Source organism: Rhipicephalus microplus, chromosome 9 (assembly GCF_043290135.1).
Source record: "Rhipicephalus microplus isolate Deutch F79 chromosome 9, USDA_Rmic, whole genome shotgun sequence".
Taxonomy (NCBI): Eukaryota; Metazoa; Arthropoda; class Arachnida; order Ixodida; family Ixodidae; genus Rhipicephalus; species Rhipicephalus microplus.
The window spans coordinates 71,096,327-71,124,276 of NC_134708.1; the positions used below are offsets into that span (position 1 = coordinate 71,096,327).

Consider the following 27,950-nt stretch of genomic DNA (forward strand, 5'->3'; position numbering starts at 1 on the left):
ACATCCAACTCTGCCTGCGGACGTTGGATGCGACTATTTGGCTGCCAATTCCACCCCACTATTCTACATGACGTCCGCCACACCCTGTCTGCTTCCATTGTGGAATAAGGGGCCATATATCCCACTTCTTCTGCCACCGCCAGCAGGATGAACGACGTGGCTATTCAGCTTACGAAAGAGACTTTGCCCGAGACCTGATGCTTACGTTCCTGCACCGTTGCCCTTCCCTCCACGGTCCCAAGCCGGGCCTCATCGTTCCCGTTCATCAGTCACCGTTATCAGACACCATTTTGGCGTACTTCATCACCCCTGCCGCTCCGATCCCTCTGGACAGGCACTCAGAAAACTACAAGGTGCATTTTTCGGAGGGAAAACTGCTTGTTGTCGAAACGTCACAACTCCTCCGTCTCGTCCAGCTATTTTTTTTTTGCCTGTTTGTGTGGAAGGTGTTTTTATTGACACCCTTATATACACATATACTGGAGCCGACATTTCGGTAAACAATCGTGAATTGTGTTTTTGCCTTCGTAAAGTGTTAACTCCTTATGTCGGTCCAATGTTATGTGGCACTAATGACAGTTCAATTTGTTCCGACCAGACAGTGGTGCAAAGGCGGATTGTAGGCGCTGGGCCCAGAGATTTTGCACCTAAAGCTTTCTATAAATACCAATAAAGGGCAAGTTTGTGGGACCCTTGTGGCTTGTGTAGTGCGCTCATACTGAAAAGGAGATGAAGAAAAATGGGCGGATGATTCACAGGGCAGGGAAGCGAACCCAATACTTTCACGGGAAGCTTACCCGTGCCTTGCAGAAGTTTCTTTCAAGATCAAAGATATTTAGGTGATAGAAAAAATTATTTGCTCCTGCTTTTCTACCTTTTTAAACTGCTGCATTTTTCGGTAAAAACTATCCGTGTCATTGCTTATCCTATTATTCTATTCCTAATATTTACATGTCCTTTTTATTTTTACTTGTTTCTTTTCAAAGACACGAAATATAATTTACAATAATATAGTTTATTAATAATATCTTAAAACAATCCGGTTGCTGGCGCGTTCTCTAGGGTGGGTACGGTCACGGTTTCAAAGTTCTACTCTACTCTATTGATAGAGTAGAGTATTATCTATTAGTAGAATATTATCTGTTATTAAAAGAAGAGCACTGTTTTTTTAACTCACCGTAGTGAGCACCAAATTCTTTTACATGATTCGTAACGTTTCTATTCTAGAACTCCGCTTTTTATAAAGTTGCAAAATGTTCTATAAAATCACTCAATTCCTGGCCAATCCCTCATAGTGAGTGTGAGCCACAGTGATAGATGAAAGAGAACTGGTTGTTACATAGGCTTATTATAAAGTTAAGAAAATGACGAGAAAGGAAGAGTTCAAGTGTAAATGACCACGCTGTTAAGCATCGATGGTGGCTGAGTGCATCCCCTACAGGGCACGCCGTGGTTTCCTTGTTGTGGTGCTGAGGTAGCGGTATAGAATCCAGACCACGGCAACCTCACTTCACTGCAGGCGAAATGCTGTTAGAAGCCCGTGTAGCTACAATCAGGTGCACGTTAAAAAGCACTACATGGTCGAAAAATCCGGAGCTTTGAACTAAGGAGTCCTTCGCAATCACATCGCGATTTTCGGACTATTGCATTAGCTACGAGCGCAATGTACCGCACTTATAATGGCTCCAGCAGAAACTCCCCACTGTGTACTGCTACGCGTGGTCGCACGCTCTGTCGGGACAGTAAGCAGTGACCGCGTCTCATTACGTCGGCGTTTTGTTGAATAACGCCCGGTTGAATGATAACGAAGTCAGGTGCCACCGTCGTACATTGTGTCAAACGCCAATGTGCTGTTATCGCATTCATTTCTGCTTCTTTTCGACGAAACTGTGACTTTTTTATTGACCATCTTTCATTTTTGTTGTGGCAAAATTCATTTGATGAGGATGAATTCTGCGGCAGGAATTCATCAAATCACGATTGATTTGCGCTAGCACATATACCTCCTACTGGTGTACCTCTCTCTTGTACAGCGCCGCATCAACACAGGGGATGCTGCTCCCATTCACCCTCGACTGTATTGTGTGTCGGCATCGGAGCGCCAGATTTTCAAGCCGCAGTGAAGATGTTAACTAAAGGCATCATTGAGCCCTCATCAAGCACATGGGCGTAACCTATCGCCCTAGTTCAAAAAAAAAGGACAACACATGAAGCTTCTGCATCAATAACCGGCTTCTAAATTGAATTACGGAAAAGCACGCGGCCTCCATTTGAGACTCCCCTTGAGCGTCTATCGGCCATTCTCGACGTCTTCTGCAATGCTGGGCTCCAGTTGAACTCCTCGAAGTGTGACTTCGGCCACCAACAGATTACAGTGTTGGGCCACCTTGTCGATGCTTCCGGTGTGCGGCGGGACCCTGAGAAAATTCGTGCCGTCATGAGTTTCCCAGTAAACCGATCCGCCAAAGATGCCCGGAGCTTTGTGGGACTCTGTTCTTACTTCAGGCAGTTCATGAAAAACTTTGCAGCAATCACCCGACCACTTACCGATACTTTGAAGAAAGTTGTCCCATTTTCGTGGCGGTGCACTCAAGCCACTGCCTTCTCTCGCCTTATCACACTTTTTGACGATGCCCCCTATCCTGGCCCACTTTGACCCATCCGCCCAAACTGAGGTCCGAACGGGTGCCAGTGGTCACTGTATCGGAGCCGTTCTCGCCCAATGTCAACAGAGACACGACCACGTTATCGCCTATGCTAGCCACCTCCTTACACCTGCAGAGCGCAACTATTCGATCACTTAGCGAGAATGTCTTGCTCTTGTCTGGGTGGTCTCAAGGTTCTGTCCATATTTATATGACACTCACTTCTCTGTCATCAACGACCACAACGCGCTCTGCTGGCTTTCATCCTTGAGAGATACCAGAGGTCGACTTTGTCACTGGACTCTGTGACTGCAAGAATACACCTTTGCTGTGACATACCAGTCTGGACGCCTGCATCAGGACGCCAATTGCGTTTCGCGCTGTCCAGTTTACACCAGTTTAACCAATTGGCGAGTCATCCGCTGTGCCTGACGACGACGTCTGCGTGTGCTGCTTTTCTCATCTGACCCACATAGCCGACGAGCAACGCCGGGATGCAGCCTTACGGGCTATCATCGAGTGTCTTAACTCCTCTACATCGAACCGATCCCATCGGTCATTCGTACTCCAAAATGGTACATTATACCGGCATAACTTCAATGCAGACGGCCCATCTCTGCTGCTTGCTATACCCAAACACCTCCTCTCGGCTGTACTCAATGAGCTTCACGACGTTTCTACTGCCGGTCACCTCGGCGCGTCCCGCAGATATGACCGGATTCACCGTCGCTTCTATTGGCCAGGTCTCGCTTGCTCCGTCAGACGATACGTAGCAGCGTGTCAGAAATGTCAGTGCCACAAAACACCGTCGACGTTTCTGGCTGGGTGTCTTCAACCACTCGGCATTTCTTTTGAACCTTTCTTTCGCGTCGGCTTGGACTAACTCGACCCATTTCCCCCGTCATCTGCTGGCAACAGGTGGATAGCTGTGGCCACTGACTGTGCCATCACACGCGCCCTTCCAACAAGTTGCGCCGCAGAATCCGCCGATTTTCTTTTACACGACGTGATCTTGCAACATGGTGCTCCACGTCAGCTGCTCACGGTCCGAAACCACAAATTTCTACCGAGAGTCATAGTGCACATGTGCAACGCGCTACAAGCTCACTATGTCGTACCATCCGCAAAAAAAAATGGCCTCACATAGCGCCCGAACCAAACCCTAACCGGCATGCTTTCAAAGTACGTTTCCTCAGACCACTCTGACGGGGACCTCACTCTACTGCATGTGATATTTGCGTACCATTCTTCGCGCCATCACACAGCTGGTTACTCCACATTTTTCCTGTTGTTCGGCCACGAACCCACTTTGCCCCTCGATGCAGTCATTCCGCTGCCAGCAGCTCCGACCACAGAATATGCCCTGGACGCCATCAGTCGGGCTACCCACGCACGCGAAGCCGCGCATGCTCGCCTTTTGACCTCCCAAGAAAATCGGCTGCTCTACCTTGGCTGCTCAACGCTTCTTGGTGGAGCGCGCACGGGCAGCTTCCAGCTCCACTGGCGTCCCGGAATAGGGTCTGGCCACTCTAGCACGCTGATGAGCCACGTCGGCACTCTCTAGTAGACGTTTTCTGAAATAATTGTTTTTTACCACCACCTACCAAGAAAATCAACGGCGTCAGTATGATCAACGGCATCACTATGTTCACTTTTCCCCCGGTTCGTTGGCTCTGCTGTGGTCTCCGACCAGGAACGTTGGCCTGTCTGACAAACAGCTTTCTCTGCACACAGGGTCATACAGAGTGCTTCGTGCGGTGACTCCCGTCACTTATGAAATCACTCCTGCTGCCTCGTCGTCTTCATCTACCCCTCGGGCCAGTGACATCGTACACGTCACACCCCTGAAGCATTACCACTCGCCCGATGACGTTGACGTCTAGATACGCGGAGATGGCATCTTTGCCGACGGGGGTTCTACTACATGTAGGCTGCCGCAATGCATATTGCCAATGCGCGTGTGTGCCCTACGAAGAGGATGAAAGTCGCTTGTTGCTTGAGCTCGTATCCAGACTGGCCAGCGCTGCAAAGGCTCTTGCAAATATATTTTGCAAATATATTTGCAATATATTGACTCGTTACTCACGTAACAATGCAAAAGTAAGCTTTCTTTGACAGCGAGCCAACAAAATCAAATTTGCATCCAATCATGGCGATATTTTTGGCTCACACTTCTACTTCATCTCATAGCACGTTGGCAGGAGGTATAAATAAACGCTATCTGCTGCTTAAAACAAAGATCTGGTTTGACTTATGTGTGCGTCAGTGGCACTCGCGTTTCGGCAACCTTGTGGCCCGGTGTATTCCTTGATTTACACTCACGTTTCACGCACCACCTAAGCGCATCTCAGTAATCACGTAAAAAGAAGCGCCTTCAAAATCGGCTCCGCCAAGTGCCGCAACGATTGTAGACGCTCAAAATATTTCAATGAACGTCATAACTCATGAAGGGTAAAGCCTTAAATGTCTCCTTAAACGGGACGAGTTATACAAAAAATTGCCACGCGATAACGTCGCCACATGACTTCATGACGGAGTCACAGATTGCTAAAATTTGTGACGTTACCATGACGTGACAGCTGCTGGCGTGTCACAGCTGCTGGCGTGTCAACATGTGACGCAACGCTGCACTACGGCGTTGTAGCGCCCTAGTTTGGTCGGCGCACAGAACCAATGAGCGTGACACTTCAAGATGAGAAAACGAAGACAGCACTCGGTAGGGAGACGTGAAACTACGGCTTGTGTCCCATACTCCCGTACCCGCCGATTGAGAAGAAAAACAAGATGGCGTTCACCTTCTGGTTGACTTTGGCGGATGCACAGGGAACCAGGGGACCAAGTTTTTTCCCTTAATCATCCAGGTAGTTAACTGCTGTCCATCTTAATTTGTGTTCCGATGTCATAAGTATTCAATAGGACTTTTAACTTGAACCAGGATCATCTGTTTCTCTTTTGTGGGAAGACTTCGTGAATATTCTTCAAACCGGAAGTAAGTGTTCGACTATATATGGTTCGATGAGAACTAAAACTAAACAAGGAAGGTTTCTGCATTTGCAGCGTACGGCTCCTGGCTCTTGTTTTTCGCGCTGCATTTGTGTACCACATAAAGACGTAATAATGTACACGGTTTAAAATCTAAAAATATAATCAACCACCGTGGTGGCCCTGAGGTTACGCTGCTTGGCTGCTGACGCAAAACAGCACGGCTTCGATAACAGCCAGGGTGGTCGCATTTCGTCGGAGTCCCAAGGTGAGAGTTTCGCGCACTCTGGGATGTTTTTTATTTGTTTGATTGTTTGGACAATTGCATTGCCCGTGGTCAGGACAAAAGGAGGTGGTTTGCCTCCTGACGAGGCGCTGCTCGCGCTGGGCCTGACGGAGGTAGTCCTAAATAGACATTCACACTTGAAAGGAGCGTTGCATATACAATCGAAAAAAGTTATTACATAAAACATACAGATTCACAAAGGCAGCCATCAGCATGACAGCAGAACTCTGCACTAGAATATGCCTAGGACAACAAGCATTACTACTTGACACAGTTGCCACAACTGAGCACAAGTAGGTTGAAAAGCAAAGAATAATAAGAAAATCATGTGAATGCGCTTACAGATATATGCACACATACATCAGCTCGCACGCAACCACGCGCGCACACACTCACACACACACACACACACACACACACACACACACACACACACACACACACACACACACATATATATATATATATATATATATATATATATATATATATATATATATATATATATATATATATATAGAACTTGAAGGGAAGGCACGACAGGTCCGGGTATTTTCTATATTGAATTAACTTGCAGATAGCACATAAGAAAAGGATCGTATTTACTAACGTTTCGGCCGTGGCACGGCCTTCGTCAGAGTAAGTAGGTATGATACAATGCAGCCGCTTTTATAGACTCACGTGATGAACTCTCGGTATAGCAGCTAGGACAATCAAAGTAAAAAAATGGTAATCTGTCAGAACCTTGTGTTGAGATGACTGACATGTGACGGGTGTATGAATATACAAGTCTCAAACTTCCTTGCGCATCGACACGCGGGGCACAGTATGGTTGGCAGGACATGCAAAAGAGCTCTGAAGTAAGGAAACGACGGTTGACTAATATACATTCTAATATACACGAAAACATTTTACTAATCTAAGAAGTCGTGTTGTTATAGTGCGAGGCAGGTGAGCTTTCCTACGTTTTCATTGATACCTGAACGAATGGTGTTAAATTTATGGATCAAGAAGGATTCCCTCACTTCCCTATCGTGATTTGTCTTGAAACCGGACTGAATAATAGTGGCCCTAATTTTGTCGAAACCATGGCCAGGCATACTGACGTGCTTCGACAGCGGTAGATTAGGGAGGCTTACGGCATGTGCACGGTGATTATTAAAACGAATTCTGAAACTTGTCTCTGTTTGACCGATGTACTGAGCTCCGCATGTTGAACACTCGAGAAGATAGATGACGTTTATACTATCACACGTGTAGTTCCCATATATCTTTAAAGAAAAACTGGACGATGTACTTAAAACTGTTTTAGATGTCGTCATGTGCGCGCACACTTTGCAACGTGGTTTGTTGCTGGGACGTGGTTGTTGGGACGTTTCTTATGTGCTATCTGCAAGTTAATTCAATATATATGTATATATATATATATATATATATATATATATATATATATATATATATATATATATATATATATATATATATATATATATATATATATATATATATATATATATATATGTATATATATATATATATATATATATATATATATATATATATATATATATATATATATATATATATATATATATATATATATATATATATAAGGCCTTTATGCTGCGCATTCTAAGGTACGCCTGGATGGTGAAAGCATTAAATATACCCAACTACGAGCCAGGGTCACTTTTTCTTTTTTTTTTCTTTTTTTGTACTTTGGTAAAGTACAATGCATACGACATACCAAACATATAGCAACGTAGTCGGCTTAAAGGCGTCAGTCGCACCTATAGTAAGTAGAGGGTGATCTATATAAGCACAGTTGAACATCAGAGTTTCATAGTCTCACCTAAAATAAATACATATCTGTCAGAAAGGCGAACAAAATGCAGTCAGGCGAACAGAATATAAACGAACTCCCAATAATGGCACGATTTGTCTGTGTTATCCAAGTGTCAGAAACAGTGTCGACAACCTGAATATTCACACATGCGGTCGGGTGCAAAAACAACACATACTTCTGTGTTTTTACTTACATCAAGCTTCGTTACTTTGTGAAGGTGACGAAGGAATTTTTCTTTCGAAACTTGCTGCAATGGGCAACAATAGGCTAGCAAGGCACCATGAAGTTTGAGTGCAAAGTAAGAAAATACACCATAATCTAACTAAAAGAGAAAGCTGAGCATAACCAAAACAGAAAGCTGAATATTCCTTCTGAAAGTTCAAGCATCTTGTAGCTGACTCTTTACGACCCGTACGTTAGCGGCCATAAAATAAATACTGCCCCAGAGACTGCTGCTTCGTAAATACAGAATAAGTATCGTCAGCGGCTTCCCTTTAAGACCTCTAAAAGAAGCAAAGAAAATACACACAGTATGCTTTTTGCAGAACAACGCGGGAAAAGCAAGTGTGTGCATGGAACGGTGATGGCCAACATCCACGGGCGATTCAAAACGAGGTCTCAAACGGCCCTGGCGTCGATACGTTCGTAAACACTCAGACGTCCCGAGCGTTCTCTTCTGCGCGAAAGCTTTTCGCAGTGGCGCCTTATAGGCGTAACCTTTAAGTGTAACGACTTTTCATGGTCCGCCGGTCGTTAAAGGGAGAACGCATTCGCAGCCGCCGATTGCTCGAGGTGCTTTTCATTTCAAACTCGTGGCTATTCAGATATTCCCTTTCTGAAAAAAAGCCAGGACACACCCTTCCCCTCCACCCCGCTTCTTACTTGGAGGCCATCTTGCAGCATAGATCTGTGACTGCGGGCGAAGGTAAACAGCTAGAGTGAGACATCTCGTGGAAGGCAGTGGCGAGACAAAAGTTTTATCTGCTGTGAGCAGCCAGCATGCACGCGATTTAGTATTATACGCCCGTTTTTTCGGGTTGAGCGAATAGGCAAGCGTCGAGGATTAGCCGGGAAGAAACGAAGCAGAGCTAGAGCAGGTCTTGAGATAGACGTAATATTAAGGTCTTTAAGAAAGCGCTGAGAAGTGGAAAGGCGGGGTGTGTGAATGGCCGCGTCCGTAGCATTGACGGGGAAAGCTGCTTCGACGGCGACGTTGTGCTTGGTTGTTCTCTTCGCGTTGCTGTCTACACCGGCGACATGTCTAGACAAGAAGGCGACATCTCGTCTGCCAGAGAACGCCTCGTCTTCATCTACCCTTAGCTGGGAACATGACAAGCCTGCTTCAGCTGCCTTTAATGAGGAAGAAGACGATGCGTCATCACCGCAGGTATACAGTGATTAGAAATTTTCTAGTTTGTTCAGTTTAGGTGTACAAAAGGGTGTGTACGGAACACTCGTCTACAGGATGAAAATATATATAGACATCTTGGGACGTTTCATAAAACCAGGATTATATAAACACGCCTTTTTCGTTTTTTTAAATACGAAGCATTTCTTAGTGAACTTCAGGACCTTTGAGCGTATCTATATATCTGGCCACTTACGTTTTGGTACTCTCATGGTCACCTCCTTAAATAGGCGTGAACCAAAATTAGCGCGGCAGAGTAAGATGGTTTGACGAATATGGCGCGCTGGTCAAGACAGGAATGTTGACACAATACCGTCGCTTACGTCGTAAAACACTTCGCGCCAAACGGGGGCACATACCCACGGGTGGGTATGTGCCGCTGGTATGTGGGTATGTGCCACAGGTGATTGAAACTTGGTATCTACCCAGGAACGACAAGAGCACACAAGGGGCAAATTTCCACATCCCCACTTACCTGAAGATTAAAGGTATTTCGAACACGTACTCCTCTACCACAACACAAAGAATAGATTGGAGTGTGTTAAAAACTCAACTTGAGGATGCTTGTGAAGAAGGCCTGTCCAATGGTCTTCAGCAAGCTATTAAGGAAACTGCACATGCGACTATGCGCACAATAATATGCTCTTCGAAGTACTCTGAATATGATCTCGAGCTGGAGCGACTTCGTGCGATACGCCGTCGTGCCGAAAGACGATACCGACGCACCAATTCCACAGACAATCTACGGACAGCCCGGCGCATCCAAAAGAAGATACAACGACGCCTTGACAAATCAGACACCCAACGATGGAGGAAATTTTGTGCGTCGCTAGATCCTCATAAACCACTGTCTCAGATATGGAGAATTGTGCGAGGCCTACGTTCTGTTCCAGAGCAGCGTTTTCCCTTCAAAGCCCTTGCACTTTTTCATCGCCGGCATGAAATTGAGGTAGCGGAAGATTTCTGCGCTATGACCGTGGGCCAGACAACGTACACAAGCATACATACAGTGAATCATATCCCTCACTCACGGGACCAACGCATGGATCTACCGTTTACATCACAGGAGCTCGATGCGGCGCTCGTCTTATGTAATAAGTCGTCGTCAACTGACCCGGATGACATCTCATACAAGATGCTGTGCAACCTTGGTAAACGGGCACGAGAAGCACTCCTTAACATCTTCAACGATTCCTGGCAAGCTGGCGTCGTTCCGTAAGATTGGAAGATTAGCCGCTTGGTACCGATCCTTAAGCCTGGCAAATCTCCCCTGGACATTGCCTCTTACCGACCGATCGCACTCTCAAGTTGCGTAGGAAAGGTAATGGAGAGAATGATCTTGGCCAGGCTTGAATGGTACCTGGAATACTATGAGATATATCCGAACGCCATGGCTGGTTTTTCGCCGTCACCGATGTGCGATCGACAATGTTATAGATCTCGTCACATATGTCCAGCAACAAAAGGCAGGTAAACGACTATCTGCAGCCATGTTCTTTGACGTAAAAGGAGCATACGACAACGTTCTACATTACGCCATCCTCGAAGCCATCGAGTCAGTGGGCCTAGGCGGGCAACTGTATTGTTGGACACGCAGTTATTTACAAGGGCGGACCTTGTTTGTGAACACTGCAGATGGTCCAACTTTTCAACACCCAACGCATCGTGGAGTCCCGCAAGGTGGCATCTTGAGTCCAACCCTCTTCAACCTCGTTCTCATTGGTCTTGTAGAACGATTACGTAAAAGGAGCATACGACAACGTTCTACATGACGCCATCCTCGAAGCCATCGAGTCAGTGGGCCTAGGCGGGCAACTGTATTGTTGGACACGCAGTTATTTACAAACAAGGGTGGACCTTGTTTGTGAACACTGCAGATGGTCCAACTTTTCAACACCCAACGCATCGTGGAGTCCCGCAAGGTGGCGTCTTGAGTCCAACCTTCTTCAACCTCGTTCTCATTGGTCTTGTAGAACGATTACCAAGTGTGGTCCAGTTATCCATGTACGCTGACGTCATCTGCGTCTGGACATCTGGCGTGACAAGGCCTCAGGTACGCGCAAGACTTCAGAAAGCTGTGACGTTGGTATCAGTGTACCTCAAGGACCAGGATCTGAAAATCTCGCCAGCGAAATGTGCATTGATTGCTTTTAGTCGAAAGCCAATGAGACCATACGCTATATCAATCGATGGCCAAGTCATACCATATGTCAGGACGCACAGATTTCTAGGCGTATTCATTGATAGAGACCTCTGCTGGGGCCCACATGTGGCCCACTTGAAGAAGAGGCTGACAGAAATTACTAACTTATTCAAGTATCTCGGAGGAAAAACCTGGGGGACTTCAGTACATGCAATGATGCAATTGTACAAGACGCTTTTTCTTGGCTATTTGCGCTACAGTTTGCCTGTGTTGACCAACACCTGTAGAACCAACATTCGGACTCTCGAAAGCATCCAGGCCTGGCTCTGCGAGTTTGTCTGGGGCTACCGCGATGTTCATCAACAGCTGAGACAATCGAGATCGCTAATGACTACCCGCTAAAGACGCATATCATAATGGAAGTGCTCAGAGCACACGTGAGGCATCTTACTCGTGCCCCTGCCCATCATCTAGCTTCACTGCCAGAAGCCCGACCTCGTGCCTCATTTTGCCAGACAGTCTTGTGATATCGCACACGCATTCCTACGGGATATACAACTCCATCGAGGATTTCAACTCCCCCATGGAGTATGACCTATGCACATGTTGAACTCACGGTTCCAGGCATAAGGTCAAAAGCCCGGCTCTAGTCTTCAGCGCTAAAGCAGCTTTCTCTTCTCTTGTTATATGAGAAACACAGTGAGCATACTCATCTATATACTGACGCTTCAACTAAAGTGGATGGGTCTGCAGGGTCGGTGATCTTTCCTGCAACAGCGACAACGGTGAAGTTTCGTTTATCCCACCAGACATCATCGACAGCTGCGGAACTTGCTGCTCTACGTAGCGCAATTCAAGTCATTAAACACCAAGAAGCCAAGAAATAGAGCGTGTTCACGGACTCTAAGGCAGCACTACAGTGTTTGATATTCGCCTTACGCCGGGGACCTCATGAACAACTAGTGCTGGAAATTAGAGAGCTGCTTCACCACCTCTTCGACGAAGGACACAGAATCACGTTTCAGTGGCTTCCAAGTCACTGCGGCATACTGGGCAACGATCATGCCGATGCAGCTGCCCGATCAGCACACGAAGATGGTGAAGAAAAATCTATACCATTTTCAAGGACTGATGCTGCAATGACCATCCGAAAAATCGCTAATGCAGAATTAAAATCCCTGTGGAACACCGAGTGCTTACGGCACACGCGACTGCATAGACTGGACACGTCTCGTCGACTCCGGCCTCCGTCTGGACTCTCCCGACTCGAGACAACGGTGCTTTACCGACTATGGCTTGGTGTCGCCTTCACCAAAGCTTTCGCCTTCCGAATCGGCATGGAAGACAGTGCTGCTTGCGGTCATTGCGGCAGCGATGAAACTATAGAGCACGTTCTCTGTCACTGCCCTCGTTACAGCGTGCAAAGACGGCAACTAGCTGCTGGGTTAGCTCGCCTTGACGACAGACCTTTGTCTGAAGAGTCAGTGCTTGAAAGACGGCATGATCCGTGTGCTCACAGAAAATCAGAGAAGGCCTTATTGAACTTTTTGCGTGGCAGTGGCGTATTGTATAGACTGTAGCACCCCAGCTCCCCCCCCCCTCCTTTTTTTTCTCGCGCGCGTCCATTTCCCTCTTCGCTTTCTTTCCAATCTTTCTTCCCCATTCCCCCTTCCCCTAGTGCAGGGTAGCAAACCGGATGTTCCATTTTCTGGTTAACCTCCCTGCCTTTCCCTCATTTTATTCTCTCTCTCTATAGGCAAATTTAACGCGCAAGCGTTGAGAAATATCCGATATCGGTAGCATCGACCCGAAGAATGCAAATAATAACTGTCAGGGTCCCAGCTGAAATCAAACCCTAGCATTCTGCGTGGCAATAAAACATTTTACCCCAGAGCTACGCCAGGTCTCGTAACTACTTTTTAAATACACGATAATCTTAGTGAAACGTCAATAGTGGTTGCAGTGCTGCCTACCCAATTTTACAAACATTACATATATACTCCTTTCATACAGCCGTCACGTCGGGTTAGCGTCAGATGTGGTTAGTTGCCATGCGCTGAATGGATCTATGTAGCAGTGTCCAGAGCCAGCATCCTCGCGAACGTCAGCGCTTCATATCGGCTTCTAGTGTTGCTAATACGCATGTTCCAGTTGGCATCATTGCGCAAGAGAAAATACCTGGTTATATGAACATCTGCGACTCTTCAACATATGTCTGTGCGTGCAACATTTGTAAATATATTTAGCGTCATTTCATGATGTGTCGCTCAATAAAATATTGTAACACAGTTACCTTCTCTCCACACGCTTCGCATAACGTCAATTCCTATGTACGTATCTGCCGAATTTTCGTTCTCGCTCTTCGCGAAAAAAAAGTTTGGAAAGGCATCTCATTTGTTATTAGGGCACTACTGAGGATTCACACCAGCATAAAAGTAAAGGGTGCTAGGTGTCTGCAAAAGCGTTTTCACACTTTCCTGTCTGATCTCGGCACCACCTGCTGACAGCACCTAACCGGCCTTTCATAATTACGGATACGGTATCCAGTACAGGCGAACTCAAAGAAATTTCCGTACAGACTTAACGTCTCTATAATTTCAGAGTTTTCCAAGGAGCAGTCTGACCTCGATGCATGAACAAATCATGAAGTGTAGGTCAACTGGTACTAAAACTACACATGTAGGGGCTACAGCAGCGCTAACCCGCTGTGGCTGTTTCTATTTCGTTGGTTTTGAGACCAGCAGCTGAGAAATGTGATAGAAAAATCAGGGACTAATACCTTAAATTTGGCACGTGGATTGGCTAATGGCCTAATTTTGTCCTAAATTATAAAACATTGGTCGCTAACAGAACTCTTAAAAGTTTATCCTACATGCTTGTGGCGTTCGATTGCGGTTATTTTTCCGTTCGCTGTTTCAACAACGGTGCCAAAACAATACACTTAGCATACTGTACTTGCTCTAGTGCTTGTGAGCGGATATTCGAAACATTATCGGGCTATAAATCACTTTGCACCCTTAAAGTGACTCATACTATTCAAAACACTATTTTGCAATACCAGAGAGTACAAATGTTTGATTGATTGATTGATTGATAGGTGGGGTTTAACGTCCCAAAACCACTACATGATTATGAGAGACGCCGTAGTGGAGGGCTCCGGAAATTTAGACCACCTGGGGTTCTTTAACGTGCACCCAAATCTGAGCACACGGGCCTACAACATTTCCGCCTCCATCGGAAATGCAGCCACCGCAGCCGGGATTCGAACCCGCGCCCTGCGGGTCAGCAGCCGAGTACCTTAGCCACTAGACCACCGCGGCGGGGCATGAGAGAGTACAAATGTTGGAATGTGAGGTTGCTTTGCTTCCGCAAAATCTGGCTCTTTTGCGTAAGAGTTAACGTTTTACCTAAAACACCCTTTAGGAGATAAAAGTGTTGTAGATTACTGGAACACCTGTGGCGCATACTAAAATAGTGCGAGCTGAAAGTTCCAACTTGCTTATTAAAATCTTGATTATGCTGATTTAGTATCAGACTCTTCTTTTTTATGGCTCTATACTAGGCCACGTACATTTCACATATCCTGTGAGATTTTGCAGTTCAATTATGCAGATTAGAAATATATAAAGGTGCTATATGGCTATATAAACCAGATGATTGGTGTATGATTGTGTATCGCAAGCACTCTGTACGCTTGGTGTTTAACAAATCTATGCTTGTGTCTCTCTCCGTGTGCTTGTCCATTATTTTAATGTTTTCTTTGTTTTGCTACCAACGAATACATTTGTCCAAATGTCCTTTTCTTAGCCTCCTGAAACTAAGAAAGCAATTCCAGGTCAATTCATTTCAGACATCTTTATTTTGCTCGTGAGCATACAAGAAAACTAAAAAAACGTGATTTTGAATGAACAATGAAGTAAAAGCTGGTGTAATTTAACAACTTTTATTTCAATTTAGTTATTTTAAATTAATGGAACTAATTTGTACCGCTGTTAACTGCAATTTAGAACACATATCGGGCATAATAATTGATTGCAACTTTACTGGAGACCATTCAGCACTGCTGACACACATTGGTCAAAATAAACAATTGAAAATTTTGTTTACGTGCCGCGAGGGTGAAAAGCTTGACGTGACATTTCAAACCCGCCAGGCATCGCAGATATTTGGTATGGAGTGCCATCTCGCCAAGTTTACATATTATAATGCCTTCCCGCCAGAAATTTCATTCCGAGATGAAAAATATTTCCTTCTAAATTCACTACGCTTGCTCGAAGCAATGGCCCCGATAGACCTTTTTTTCACAATTCGCAGGTGGGTTTCTCTGCGCTGCACATTTCAACATGTAATGGTGGCACGTGTCGTGCTTCAAGCGGAGACGCGGTCCTTGTTGAACGTGCTGACGCTTGTCTATTATGAGTTTTCATATCAAAAGAGCCGACTCCACATTTTCCACGTCAATGTGTAAACAAACCGTGCCTGAACAGGCCATTTCCACTGAGTGATTAGCCGCCATTACTTGTTCATACTGCATAGCAAGAAAGCTCGCTTTACAATTTTGAAACTGGTCTACTGGGGTCACAAGGACTGAAGAGGTTAGAGTTTCAGGGGGTTCAGTTACTAGCGTGGTAGCGTAAAAGAGCTCGCTTAGGAAAATTCTGGTGCCAGTGTTGGCTTTGGTGTCGGCGTCGTTGGTTCATGTAGAAAAATACGAAGACAAGTTCTTCTCGGGAAGCCAAGTTTTAAGGAAGCGCCGGGCTTGACAACCTTCTTTGTTTCTGTTTGGTTTCTTTTTTCTTCCTTAGAGTAATATCTCGCGTGGCAAGGGTGCCAAAAGAGGCACGTGAAACCTTTCAGGCGCTGTGCCGAAGGTGTCATTCACGAAAACCCGCTCATATGAGGCAAGTCCTACGTTGAACAATCGCGAAGGTATTGGCCGCCTGAGAGGGAGCCGTTAGCATTTGTTAAAGCTTTGCTGCGCATCTTTCGGCGTATGTTTAAGGGACACTGAAGCATTTAAAAATAATTCCTTGAGGCGTTTAAGGAACGTTTGATGTCTGCTGAATTCGAAAAGCGACGTGAGAGTTGTCAAAAGGAAACGAAACTAGAACTTTTCGGCGAAACACAAAAGCTGTGGCCATGGGGCTTCTTGACATGGTGAGCGAGCGTGGTGACGTCATCCTGGGTATACCGCGCTATCTACAATAGTGTCACGGGGTCGTGAGGTCGACAAAGTCAGACACGACGTGTTCGAAATAAAACTGTTTGTTTGGCCAGACGTGTGGCCGGTAAGCAGAAAGAAGTCCGATCACAACGAAGCACACTGGCAAAGGTATAACGGCGGACAGAGCGTCAGCCGTCGATTAACTGACAAGCGGCGAAGCGTGTTGGCATTCATATCATCTCAACTGGGCTGCGCGAAAATTGAAGTACAAAATGAAGACACATTTCACAGTGTGCTGTGTCCTACGTCTTCCTTTTGTACTTCAATTTTTCGCGCAACTCAGTTAAGATGAATCACCACCTCGCCCAGAAGTCCGTGCTTCTCGGCATTTATACATGAGCCGTCGAATATTCCAGCCTTATCACTGGTCGTCGCGCAAGCTCTGCAACAATCTCCATGTGTTGGCGTCCTGCGCGCAATCTTAACAGAACGACCTACAATAATCGGGAACCTTCTCGAACAATGAAGTGCAGTGTGCGCTGAGCATTTCTGACAGGCTGTGTGGACAAAAACCGAATGAAAATAAAGTAACAATAAGATGTGCGTGGGGCAATAGCAGCACAGCAAAGGCGCATCCTCCGCGATCATCTCCGGCAACAGCACGTCACGAGTTAGTCACGGAGGCTAATGTTGAAGATACCTGATACGCTTGTTCCCGTTGCGCTCGGCTGTTTCTTGTCATTCTAGATATCTTAATCGAGCAGGTAGGTAAGTCGCTCGACCTGCCGGAGGCGGCATATCTTGTCATTCCCGGTATCGTAATTGAATTCGTCAGAGACCGTCCAATTTACTTGATTACGATATCAGGAATAACAAGATATGCTGCCTCCAGAAGGTTGGCCGACCAACCGACCTACTTGATTACGGTAGCCGGAATAACAAGGTATGCTGCCTCCGGTAGGTGGACCTAGACCGACCAACCTACTCGATTACAATATCAGGAATAACCAGATATGCTGCCTCTGGTAAGCCGACCGACCGACCAACCGTTATGGGGCAACAAGCTTTATAGATGTCCTTAGAACCTAGAGCTACAGAACTTTCAGCTTTGTCATTTTTACTTATGCCTTCTTCACATGAACAGCGCTGTCGCAGTTCGGGTCAGTTAGTTGCGGTAGCCTTCTGTCGGAGTGCACCACGGCTGCGCCAGAGGAACCGAAGATGATGTGTGCTTCCGCGCCCGCACGTTCAGCGTTCTCGCGTGGATAGACCAAGACAAACTTTCTCGCGTATCCTAAAGCTCCTGCTGCAACAACCACAGAAAAAAAATACATTGTCGGCAATAATATCTGTTTTTTTTCTAACCATCGTAACCACGAAGTTTTATCAAATTCTAAAACCTCGTCAGCTTGCCTTTAACTCGTTCGTGCTCATCTGTGAAACTCTTTGCACATGTTGATATTGTTGGCGAGAGCACAGATGAAAAAAGCAGAGGATTGTTAGAGGCGTTGAACAACAGAACGAATGACTCCACCTGTGTCAGTGCCCCATCTCTTGTGGCATGTTGATCACAGTCATTGCTTTTTTTTACGCCACTGCGCATGTTCAGAGGTTTACTTGATTTCCAGTCTTCGTCATCAATAAACATTTAGCGTTTTGGCGCACCTCCGCCTCTTTTTTTTTTTTTGCCCTTTCGTAATGTTTCTATCATTGCTCTACAAATAACATTAAGAAATACTTTCACTCACACTCATTGTAGCGACACCAATATGAACACGATTGAAGCAAAAACTCTTATTTGGTATTTTTTTCTCTTTTTTTCCCCACAAACTACTCTCATGTGGATTCGACTGGCTTCGCCGATGTGATCAAACAGGCCTTGCCAATAAAAGAAGCCACAACGGTAAGTTTAGCCTTTTCACCATAGACAACATTGAAAGAACACATTACTATGATCATCTTCATGTCTTCAAAAAGAAGAACCACAGATTGCTTCTAAAAATCCTAACAGACTTTCATACCTCTTTCGATTCATCTTCCTATCTTGTGTAACTTGCAAATGTGGCACGTGACTGTTTTTCCTTTGCAGACATTGTTGTACATAAGTCGTTATCCTCAATATTTATGTGTTATACACGTACCTATTTGGGATTTTTTTGGAAAGATGGCATTTTTGTTGTATTGTATACATTCATTTGTTTTATCACGTATAACTGGTTATCCATGTATATGCACGACAGACAGGCACCTTTTCAGGCTTCCATTGCCTCTACTCCAATTCTATGGGCAACTGTATACAGGCTGTCTGAAATGAACATAGAATGAAAATTCTCGACTAAAATATGCGTACACACGCTCTTCCATTGTGCTTTGAACTATTTCGTATAGTGAGCCATTCAATCTACTGTAGAGTATACTCCAACTGGGGTCTCCACCGTGTATTACGTGGCGTGTCCTTTTTCCAAACACAGTAAGAGTCATCTAATAATGTACCTTTCGTATTTATAAGACGTTGAACTTCATAAACAAACCAAGCAATTACATACAAGATGTGGTTATTTTCAATAAAGCAAGTTTTTTTTTAATATAAAATGCTGAGATACGTGTAGTCTTCGGTAACAAACTCTACGGCAAAGCTCGCGCCGAGTCTTTTACGTCCCTAAACCACGGTATGCTTATGAGAGACGCACTAGAGAAGGGATCCACAAAGTTAGACCATCTGAAGTGCGCTGATACCGCGTAGCACACGGGATTTTACCGCTGTCGAATTGCGACCGCGATCGAACCAGCGCACTTCGGGTCAGCAGCCTTAATCACTGTCCCACCGCGGCGGATGTTAATTAGCTTTTAATTATTGACTTGAAGTCAGTTGCGTATATAGAACAGGGTGTTTAGTCGAACGGAACAGGTTTTTTCTAAACTTGGCGCTTGTTGCGAGAAGCCATACATAGGAACGAGGCCCACAAATAAAACAATTGAGGCAGCTTCGACCTATAGTGGTTGCAAGCCTGAAAAAAGGTACCCCGCTGTAGAGTGTACTCCTATAAAAAATTCTCATATAAACACCCACGCCCTCATATCCAGTAATCTGGTGTGAACATGTATGAATTATGTGAGTTTTCGTACGGCGATGCGAGATTATTGGATATGCATTTTGGTATTTGAACATTCGGCCCATGCAGGAGTGGTAACAAAGAAAAAAAACATTAAAAAAGTGACAATCGGGAACAGAAATAAACGGCTGGTGCCTCCAAAACCATAAGTTCTACAGCACTGTAACTGACAGCACTACCCAGAAACATGTTACACTGACCAGTTGCTCTATAAAACAAAGAAGCTCAATTTCGCAATTTAACCCACCACAGTGGTCTAGTAGCCAGGGCACTCGATCGCTGACTTGCAGGTCGCCGGATAAAATCCCGGCCGCGCCTGAGGCATTTCCTAAGGTGGCGACAAAGCATGAAGTCCGCGGGCTTAGATTTGGGTGCTCGTTGATAAACCCCACGTGGTCAAAACTTCCTGAGACTTACACAACTGCGTCTCTCATATATGGTGGTTTTGGGGCGTTAAGCCACAATTATCATCTCGAGATATAAAACTGGAGCTCACAGCTGCCGACGCCGAAGTGCGACATTGGGGGGGGGGGGGGGGAATCTGGCGGTTGCTAGGGACGCACGCGCCCACAGCTGTTGCTGTTGAAGAGGGCGGTGGATGGTTCCCGACGGACGCTTGGCATAGCCCTACTAAGAAATACATTATCATTAAAAACTGGGTAATGATTGAGAGTACTTCGTACTCTACTATGGAAGAGCTCAGAGCCATCCCGGGCAAACAGACACAAGAGATCTTGTGTTTAAGGCTAAGAGGTTAACAACTTAGAGTGCTTGGAACGTGAGCTGCTTCGTGGTCTTCATTGGTGATTCTCAGTGTCAACAATGTCGCAAACGTAAACTTAGGACGACTTCCACATTTTGCTCTGCATGCCCACCAAAACTGTGACAGGAGGACTGCTTCATTTTGTTACCGTATTACGTTTAAATACTCGCAATTTTATTTTTAACAAACGTGCCGCAGGAGTGCTGTCTCGGCCACGTATTACTCTTATTGAAGATATAAATATATTTGTGGTAGAAAAAGAAATTAATGTTGATAATAGGCCCAACTACCTTATATGGGTTCCGCTGCACCTAGAAAATTCAACCTGAATAAAGTCCCCGTGCACGAGCAAAGGAACCAAGGAGGTTTTTAACAAATCAGCGCATATCAACGGAATGAATGATGATGAGTGGCCCAAAGCGTCCGTGAGTCTGTCCGTGCTTTCGTTCATCCGTCCGTCCATCCGTCCGTCCGTCTCTCCATGTGTCCGTTTTTCCAGCCGTCCGGCCATCCATCCGTGCGGCCATCTATCCGTCTATCCATCTAGTGAACACTCCAAGTATCGCCATCTCGCATTTGTTCATCATATATTCACCATATAAAAGTACTGCCATCGAGCAGACATTCCAAGGACTAAACCAGAAGTGGCTACCTACTACTACTACTACTACTACTACTACTACTACTACTACTACTACTACTACTACTACTACTACTACTACTACATACATTGAGGATGCACAACACGTCGCTTAAGGAGGTTCGCCCCTAAAAATTGCTGGAGTGGAAGCTACCGCAATGCTTTTGCCTGCTGTAGTGAAGCCAGCTTTTGCCCTCTAAAAATCTCACAAACACGCTATTTTCTGACCGCGAAGCTGGTCACTGTTGGGGGCATAACGTTGCAATCTTGGCTGATGCTAGGTCTTTCCTTAGCGTATACAGGGCAAAGCCGAGCCGCAGTGTCTCACAGATGCTGCAGGAATGTCGAAGCTATAGCGCCAGGAACTAACGGGCAAATCTGGCAGTCGCACTCCGGGTAGAAAATGCAAGTGTGGCAGCTTGGGCTGCTTGGTATGACATGACGATAGTTATAGCGCGGGAACAGAACGGCGACACAGATACAAGAAGGACACGAGAACTCGTGTCCTTCGTGTCTTTCTTGTCTCGGTGTCGTCGTTGTGTTCTCGCGCTATATCTATCGTTAGAAAACGGAGACGAGTTTCGTCGTTCGTACTCTTCTCGCGCAACGCCGGGAAATCTCGGTGCGGTGGTTGCGCGGGCTGTCTCCGTCAGCGGGCAAGGCTCGGCGGCGGCTGCTCCTCGGCGCACGTGTTTCATCTCGGTGAGGTGAAATGCGCGTGGTGCGCAGCTGGGACTTTGTTATTGATAAGCAACGACGTGGTAGATTCATTTAACAGGAAAGCGTTTTATGCCAGCTTCCACCAGGACTTCAATATTTCCGTCTCTGAAATGCACTATTTCATCACTATTTCCGTCACAGAAATGACGCCGAGAAAACACGCGCGATCAGAAGGGCAAAGTAAAAACGTTCCGTCAGTGGGAGTCGAACCTGTGCCCTCTGGGTCCACGACAATATCTGTCAGGAAACTATCCACTGCGTGCCGGCCACGTGCTTTGTAGGCTTTAGGACATACGCCTTCTACATCTGCCCCTGTCCCCTCAGCGTTCTTCATAAAGCGCAGTAATTTATTGTGACTGTGTCATCCGCAATTAGTTCCTCAACACGTTGTTTCTAAGCGTCTGTCCCATTCGGCACGTTTCAAACAACATAGGTGAAATTTTGTCAACGTCTTAACACACCCCCAGGTGGCGACCTTTCTCTAAACGTCACCATTGTTCATAGCATCCAACCATACCAACTTAAGTGTGCGACGGCCACCGGCGTTGCCTCGATTAAACGTGGCGTTCCCCACTGCGTCGTGTTCCCCGGCTGCGAATAATTGCGGCTGCCCAAGGGAAGACACGACGTGCGTTGCGGTTCCCCTTGGTCGGGCAGTGGTGTCCAAAATTTTCAACGTGTCGCGGGTAGTCAACTTTACCCTAAATTTGGCGTCCAGTCAGTCATGTGCTCTGGCTGTCACATCGCTTTCTCTGGTTACGCTCTCACCGTTAGCTATACTACAGCACCACAAGCATCTATGACCATAATGGTTTGGCTAATCATTGATGATAAACGCTAGTTGTCGGGATTGAGATGTATGACTAGCATCAAGCTGGTGCATCCACGTTAAGCGGTGGTATAGCTGTCAAACACCAATAGACATAGCGCAATCTCTCTTATATCAATGTACAGTTAACATAAACTACTTCATCAAGGACACGTTTTACTTTCGTGTTTTACTGATTCTCAGGGCTTTACGAGGCTTAGCGAGTTCTGAAGACACTTTGCAAGACCTTGTCGGCGTCAACACAAATAATAAAGAAAAATAATTAAAGTAAACCAGAAACCAAGCGATCCTCAAGTGAAATAATGTTTTTGACGAAGTGTAAAAAGTATCGAAAAAAAAGTGTCACATAAGGTCATCGTGGTGCTATCACATGACTTACACGTGACAGTGTTGCTTGGACAACGATGGGTCGATCCCGGAGGTATCGGAATACCATGTGAGGTCCAGGAACCTAGTTGGGTGCCCCGCCGCGGTGGATTAGTGGCTAAGGTACTCGGCTGCTTATCCGCAGGTCGCGTGATCGAATCGTAGCTGCGGAGGTTGTATTTTTGATAGAGGCGAAAATCCTGTAGGCCCGTGTGCTCAGATTTGGGTGCACGTTAAAGAACCCCAGGTGGTCTAAATTTCCGGAGGCCTCCACTACGGCGTCTTTCATAATCATATGGTGGTTTTGGTACGTTAAAACCTACATATCAATCATCAGCCTAGTTGGGTGGAGAGGGGCTGAACGCATTAAAGTGAGAAGAACAGGAAGGTGGTCTTCGACATTTAATCGCTCCAGGCGAATGCGTAAGAAACTGTGGTTTCTGTGACGATCCCGTTTTGGTCATCGTCCGTGGTGGCTATGAGAGCAAGACATTGTTAATGTTTTGTCATAGAAAGCATGCACAATTTTTATATTGGAACACAGTAGTGTCAACCATTTTGCGTCGGCTGCTGTGGGACTCGCTCAGTGGATTTCAAGCTGAACGATTGTGTCGATCCCGAACTCCGGCGGCAGTGCAGCTCTCGCCGATCGGCGCACTGTCTGCGATCTCCTGACGCCGCGTAGCTCTCGCAGATCGGTGCCCCGTCCTCAGACACCGTGGACCGTGTCTCCCATATTTCCTATCTCTTCCCTCATTTTTCTTTCACTCGCTTCTGTGCGCGGAGTGCTCCCTCTTCTTTATCTTTCTACTATTCTCTTTATCCCCTTTCTTTACAAGGAGCTTAGCCGTGTCGTCAGATTAGGCATATAGAAATATTTCATTTTTCCTTTGCTCCTAGAACTACTGACTGACTGTTGTGGAACGCATGCACGCGCTGCCTATCACGGTCTCCCACTTTGCGAGACAGTCGCGCTACGCTCCGTCTGAGGCGGTTGATGTAAAATTTGCTGCACGAAAATTGCCCACGCCAGTCACACTACCCGCAGTGTTCTCTTCTGAATGGAAACGGTGTGGTTATATGCAAAATTGTTTGAGCCAGTTCTTCGAACTATTTGCGACGAAATTGGTGGAAGTGCGTCGTCTGCCGCTGCCGACAAACGAGCTGCCCGAGTGGAGGCTCGGCGCCGCCGACACAAAAATATATAAGTGGGCGTCGCCGAAGCAGAAGCATTTGCCTCAACTGATCACAGAATTAGAACACCTAAACAACTGAGTTCATAATTCTCATTATGGGGTATCGTAAAAAAGCTGGTGATTTGTTTCATGCAGATGTTCTTAATAAATATTTATATATTTCTTTTTCATTGCGCAGCCGCTACCTCCGTACAAGCCATTCAGTGGTGGAGCTAGAACTCCCGTAAGTATACGGCAGACACCCAAACATAAGCACGGTATTGTTTACCACATATGGAGTAGCATATTTTTAGAAGTTTGTTTACGTAAATGTAAGTTATCTAGTAACCTTTCTAATATTAACTTGATTGAAAATGTTGAAACCCACTTTAGAAATGGAGGTTACGGGAATACTCTTTATTACTGGCTCACAATACGGTGCGTTTCCACCTAAAAATAAATGTAGGGTTTATACTTGCAATGTCGCTACAGATGCACTGTTTCTATCGCGTGCAAAGCCACGCGATAGGAAAAGTTAAGTCACGCATTCATCAGCTTCGATGAGGATGCTGTATGCGCTTCATAAATTACGCAAGCTTGCTGAGCAACAAAGTTGTGCAAGGTACGGATTCCCCTGAAGCCTGGCGTGCGAGAACACCTGCGGCAGTGATGTGCCAAAAGCCCCCGCCACTGAATTCACTGCGACGCGATGCTCTCTCAGCCGTTCATCAATACAGCGCACAATTCGGCCACCATAGCACATTCCCCAAGTAGGTGGGCAGCACCAGACCCATTTTGCATTCAATGAAACTTGTGGCGTGCTATCTTGTGCGGGCAACCTTGACAGCCCCATTCGCACAACTGAGCATGGGTGCAAGATTGCCAGGTAACCGAAAAAGCAACCGCAATGCCGCGCTTCTCAGCCACCTTCTTGAGGCGGTGGAAGAGGTTATGCTGGTACGGTAGAACCGCGAGTGGCACTGTTTTGGTGTTCAGGGGATTGCGACTAGTCTGGTTCGAGGTATTTCATTTTCTGGTCAAATTTCCGCCAATCGAGGCCAACAGTGCAGCGGGGAAGCCATCCCTTCGTAGGTGGAACGCATGGAACAGAAGGCAGGACATCGCCTAGTGAGCGCAGGAACTTTCTGAGAGCGCGGCCAGTACTTGGCATTATGCATTCTCATAATCTCGGAATGGGTTGACTCGTACAGCTGAATACTACTTTTTTATATTTTATATCACATGGTATCTCCAGTAACACTGACACCACAAAAAACGCCAAACAATGCATTTAAACACACTTTTTTTCCCAGAACGGTGATTGATTGAAATTTATTAACAAATGAGCTTGCAGTCTTCCCTGGCAACTTTTACTTCCAGCCTGTTTTCATGACTCTGGTTCTCATTTATATTTCGTTCGTATGTATACACGCGTACTTAGTACGAGTGCACATTTATTCTTGAAGCGCGTGTGCATGTATTGTGTTTTATTTCATCATTGTTATTTCGTTTACGTACACTCTGTGTTTTGATCTTAGGTCCACGTAACTGCATTGAGTATTGCTATAAATGTGTTTACGTCGTATATGTTCACATGTGTAACCGTGTTTCCTTTGTTGTTAAGTCAATTTTCGTTCTAGGTCATGCGAATTATGTGACTCGGTGACGTCAACCACTTGCTTCACACATTTCGTTGTATCAGATCATGCATTGTTCATCTACTAACCCTACCAAAGTCCCTCCTATGAACTGTAGTTTCTATAAATCAATAAATACGTAACCTTCATGTGCGTCCGCCTCGGTAGATGAGTGGCTAGGCGTGCTCTCGGCTACTGACTCGAAGGTCATGGGTTCGATTCCGGCAGCGGAGGTCGCATTTCGATGGCGGCAGAGTGGTTGAGGTCCATGCACTCTGCGTCGTCAGTGGGCGTTAAAGAGCACCTGCATGTGGTGGAAATTTCCGGAGCTCTCTACAACGGCGTCTCTCATAATCATATCGTGGTTTCGAGACGTACAACCCCGCATAATATTATTACTAACCTTCACAGGCGCTCCATCAGATATCGAGAAACTGAACACATAGTGATTAAGGTAGCTCAAATGCGAAACCAAGCCCTATGTCACGCTTAAAACGCTGAGCACCATTCATGGAGTGGGCGTCTTTTTTTTTTTTTTCACTAGAAGCAACAGCACCTTCTCAAATGAACGAATGTGCTGTACGAATCTCTAAGCTCACTCGTCCCCGACGCCGTGGGACCACAGACGCCGCCGACGCGGGACGCTAAGGCCTGACCCCACGTAACTCGTTGCAGCATATAGTTTCCTAATGTACACTAGGGGAACTCTGGCGCTAGTGTCTATGGGATCTGCAATGCACGACGCTTCAGCGAGCATGGGAATGATGGGTAGTACACACATTTGTCTAATCTTCGTACTTTTGGCCTGCTTTTGGCTCCGTGCGTGTTCGTGTGGCTTGGAGCTGTATTCTCACGAAACAGAAATCGGCAAATGTTTAGTAGTTGCGCTTCACCACCTTATTCTTTTAGACTTGTCTTTCCAAATCGGGTCACGAAGTTCGAAAGGGTTCATTTTTTCCTTTGAAACGAAATCGAAACACAGCAATAAACGAAGCCGCAAGTAAGATTCGCCGCCCGCAAGTACGAAGACTTGGCAAATGTCTGTACTACCCATCATTCCCATGGTCGCTGAATGATCGCAGCGACAGAGTCCCCTCTAGTTAATTTTAGGAAACTCTATGCGTTGCAGCACGTCATCGCGAGGCTTTTTTACCGGGCACTGTGCCCTTCCCTAATTAAGAGAGAAGGCGCGTGGCTACGTGAAGGTGCGCGCCTTCTCTATCAATAGGGAGAAAGGGAGACGCCACGTCAAAAAGGCACACGCTGACACGCTGCAGCAAATACACGTTGTCAGGCTTGTACAGTTGGCATTCGATGGGTCATCTAAGGATGTCGCCTTAACAGGGTGAATGAAACAACACGCAGCCTTGGCCTTGTGGTCGGCGGCACGCAGGTGTACGAGGGCACGTTCCGGCCGTGCTCGTCTCACGAGGACTGCCTTCCCAACGAGTGCTGCGTCTACGGTCTCAGCAGGGGCGACAGCTGCATCAAGCAGGCCAAGCCATGTCCCATCAATAAGATACCCGTAAGGCGTAAGTATACGACAAAAAAGCAGGGCAATTGGAATAGACATGCACATATTTTTTAACGACTGCCGTTCTCTGAAGCTTCCGGATTTTGATCAATCAATCAATCAATCAATCAATCAATGATCAAATAAAATTACTTTCACCCGAAAACAATTACGGAGAAAATGGTGGCTGGGAAAAAGGCTGTCCAATGACAGCTAGACAAAGCCCCAACCACCCATCAGTTGGGGCTTGTTGTCCCGCTAGCATTTGGCCTAGCCCATGCACATGCAAGCTGCAGTGCCTGCGTCACTCGGAGCTCGCAAGATGGTGCCCGATTCTTCTTTATATTTGCTCCCCATTCTCATTCCAACAGTATTATCTTCGCACATTCTTAATTCAATGTGTGAGGAGACCTATGGGCAGTGATGGGGGAGTATGTGGTGCCCCCTGAGCGGGGTGGCGACTGGGGACCTTTGTGGCAGGGGCGGTGCCAGGGGGCGGGGGCAAGGGTGGGCTGGAGCCCCCCCAAAATTCTCGCCTGCCCCCCCCCCCCCTATGCCCACCCAAGTGCCCGGAAGCATATATTGAAAACCTAGTAGGAGCAGAGCTAGCTTGCCCTCCCGGAGGAACTCACTTTTCGTGGTTGCCCATCCCCCCCCCCCCCCCCAGTAAAAACATCCTGGCGCCGCCCCTGCTTTGTGGGCAGTGTGTGAGCGGAGGCG

At 46.3% G+C, this 27,950-nt stretch overlaps 1 protein-coding gene across 1 annotated transcript in view; it reads left to right on the plus strand.

Moving 5' to 3' along the window:
* The first annotated feature begins 8,881 nt into the window (after positions 1 to 8,881).
* The window catches only part of LOC119164783 (uncharacterized), a 20,216-nt gene continuing 1,147 nt past the window's right edge, over positions 8,882 to 27,950 (plus strand). The window contains exons 1-4 of the mRNA XM_075873793.1: positions 8,882 to 9,146; positions 18,351 to 18,377; positions 24,280 to 24,324; positions 27,083 to 27,249. Of these exons, the coding sequence (XP_075729908.1) occupies positions 8,925 to 9,146; positions 18,351 to 18,377; positions 24,280 to 24,324; positions 27,083 to 27,235 (447 nt within the window). The 5' untranslated portion in view covers positions 8,882 to 8,924 and the 3' untranslated portion in view covers positions 27,236 to 27,249. The remainder of the gene's footprint in view (positions 9,147 to 18,350; positions 18,378 to 24,279; positions 24,325 to 27,082; positions 27,250 to 27,950) is intronic.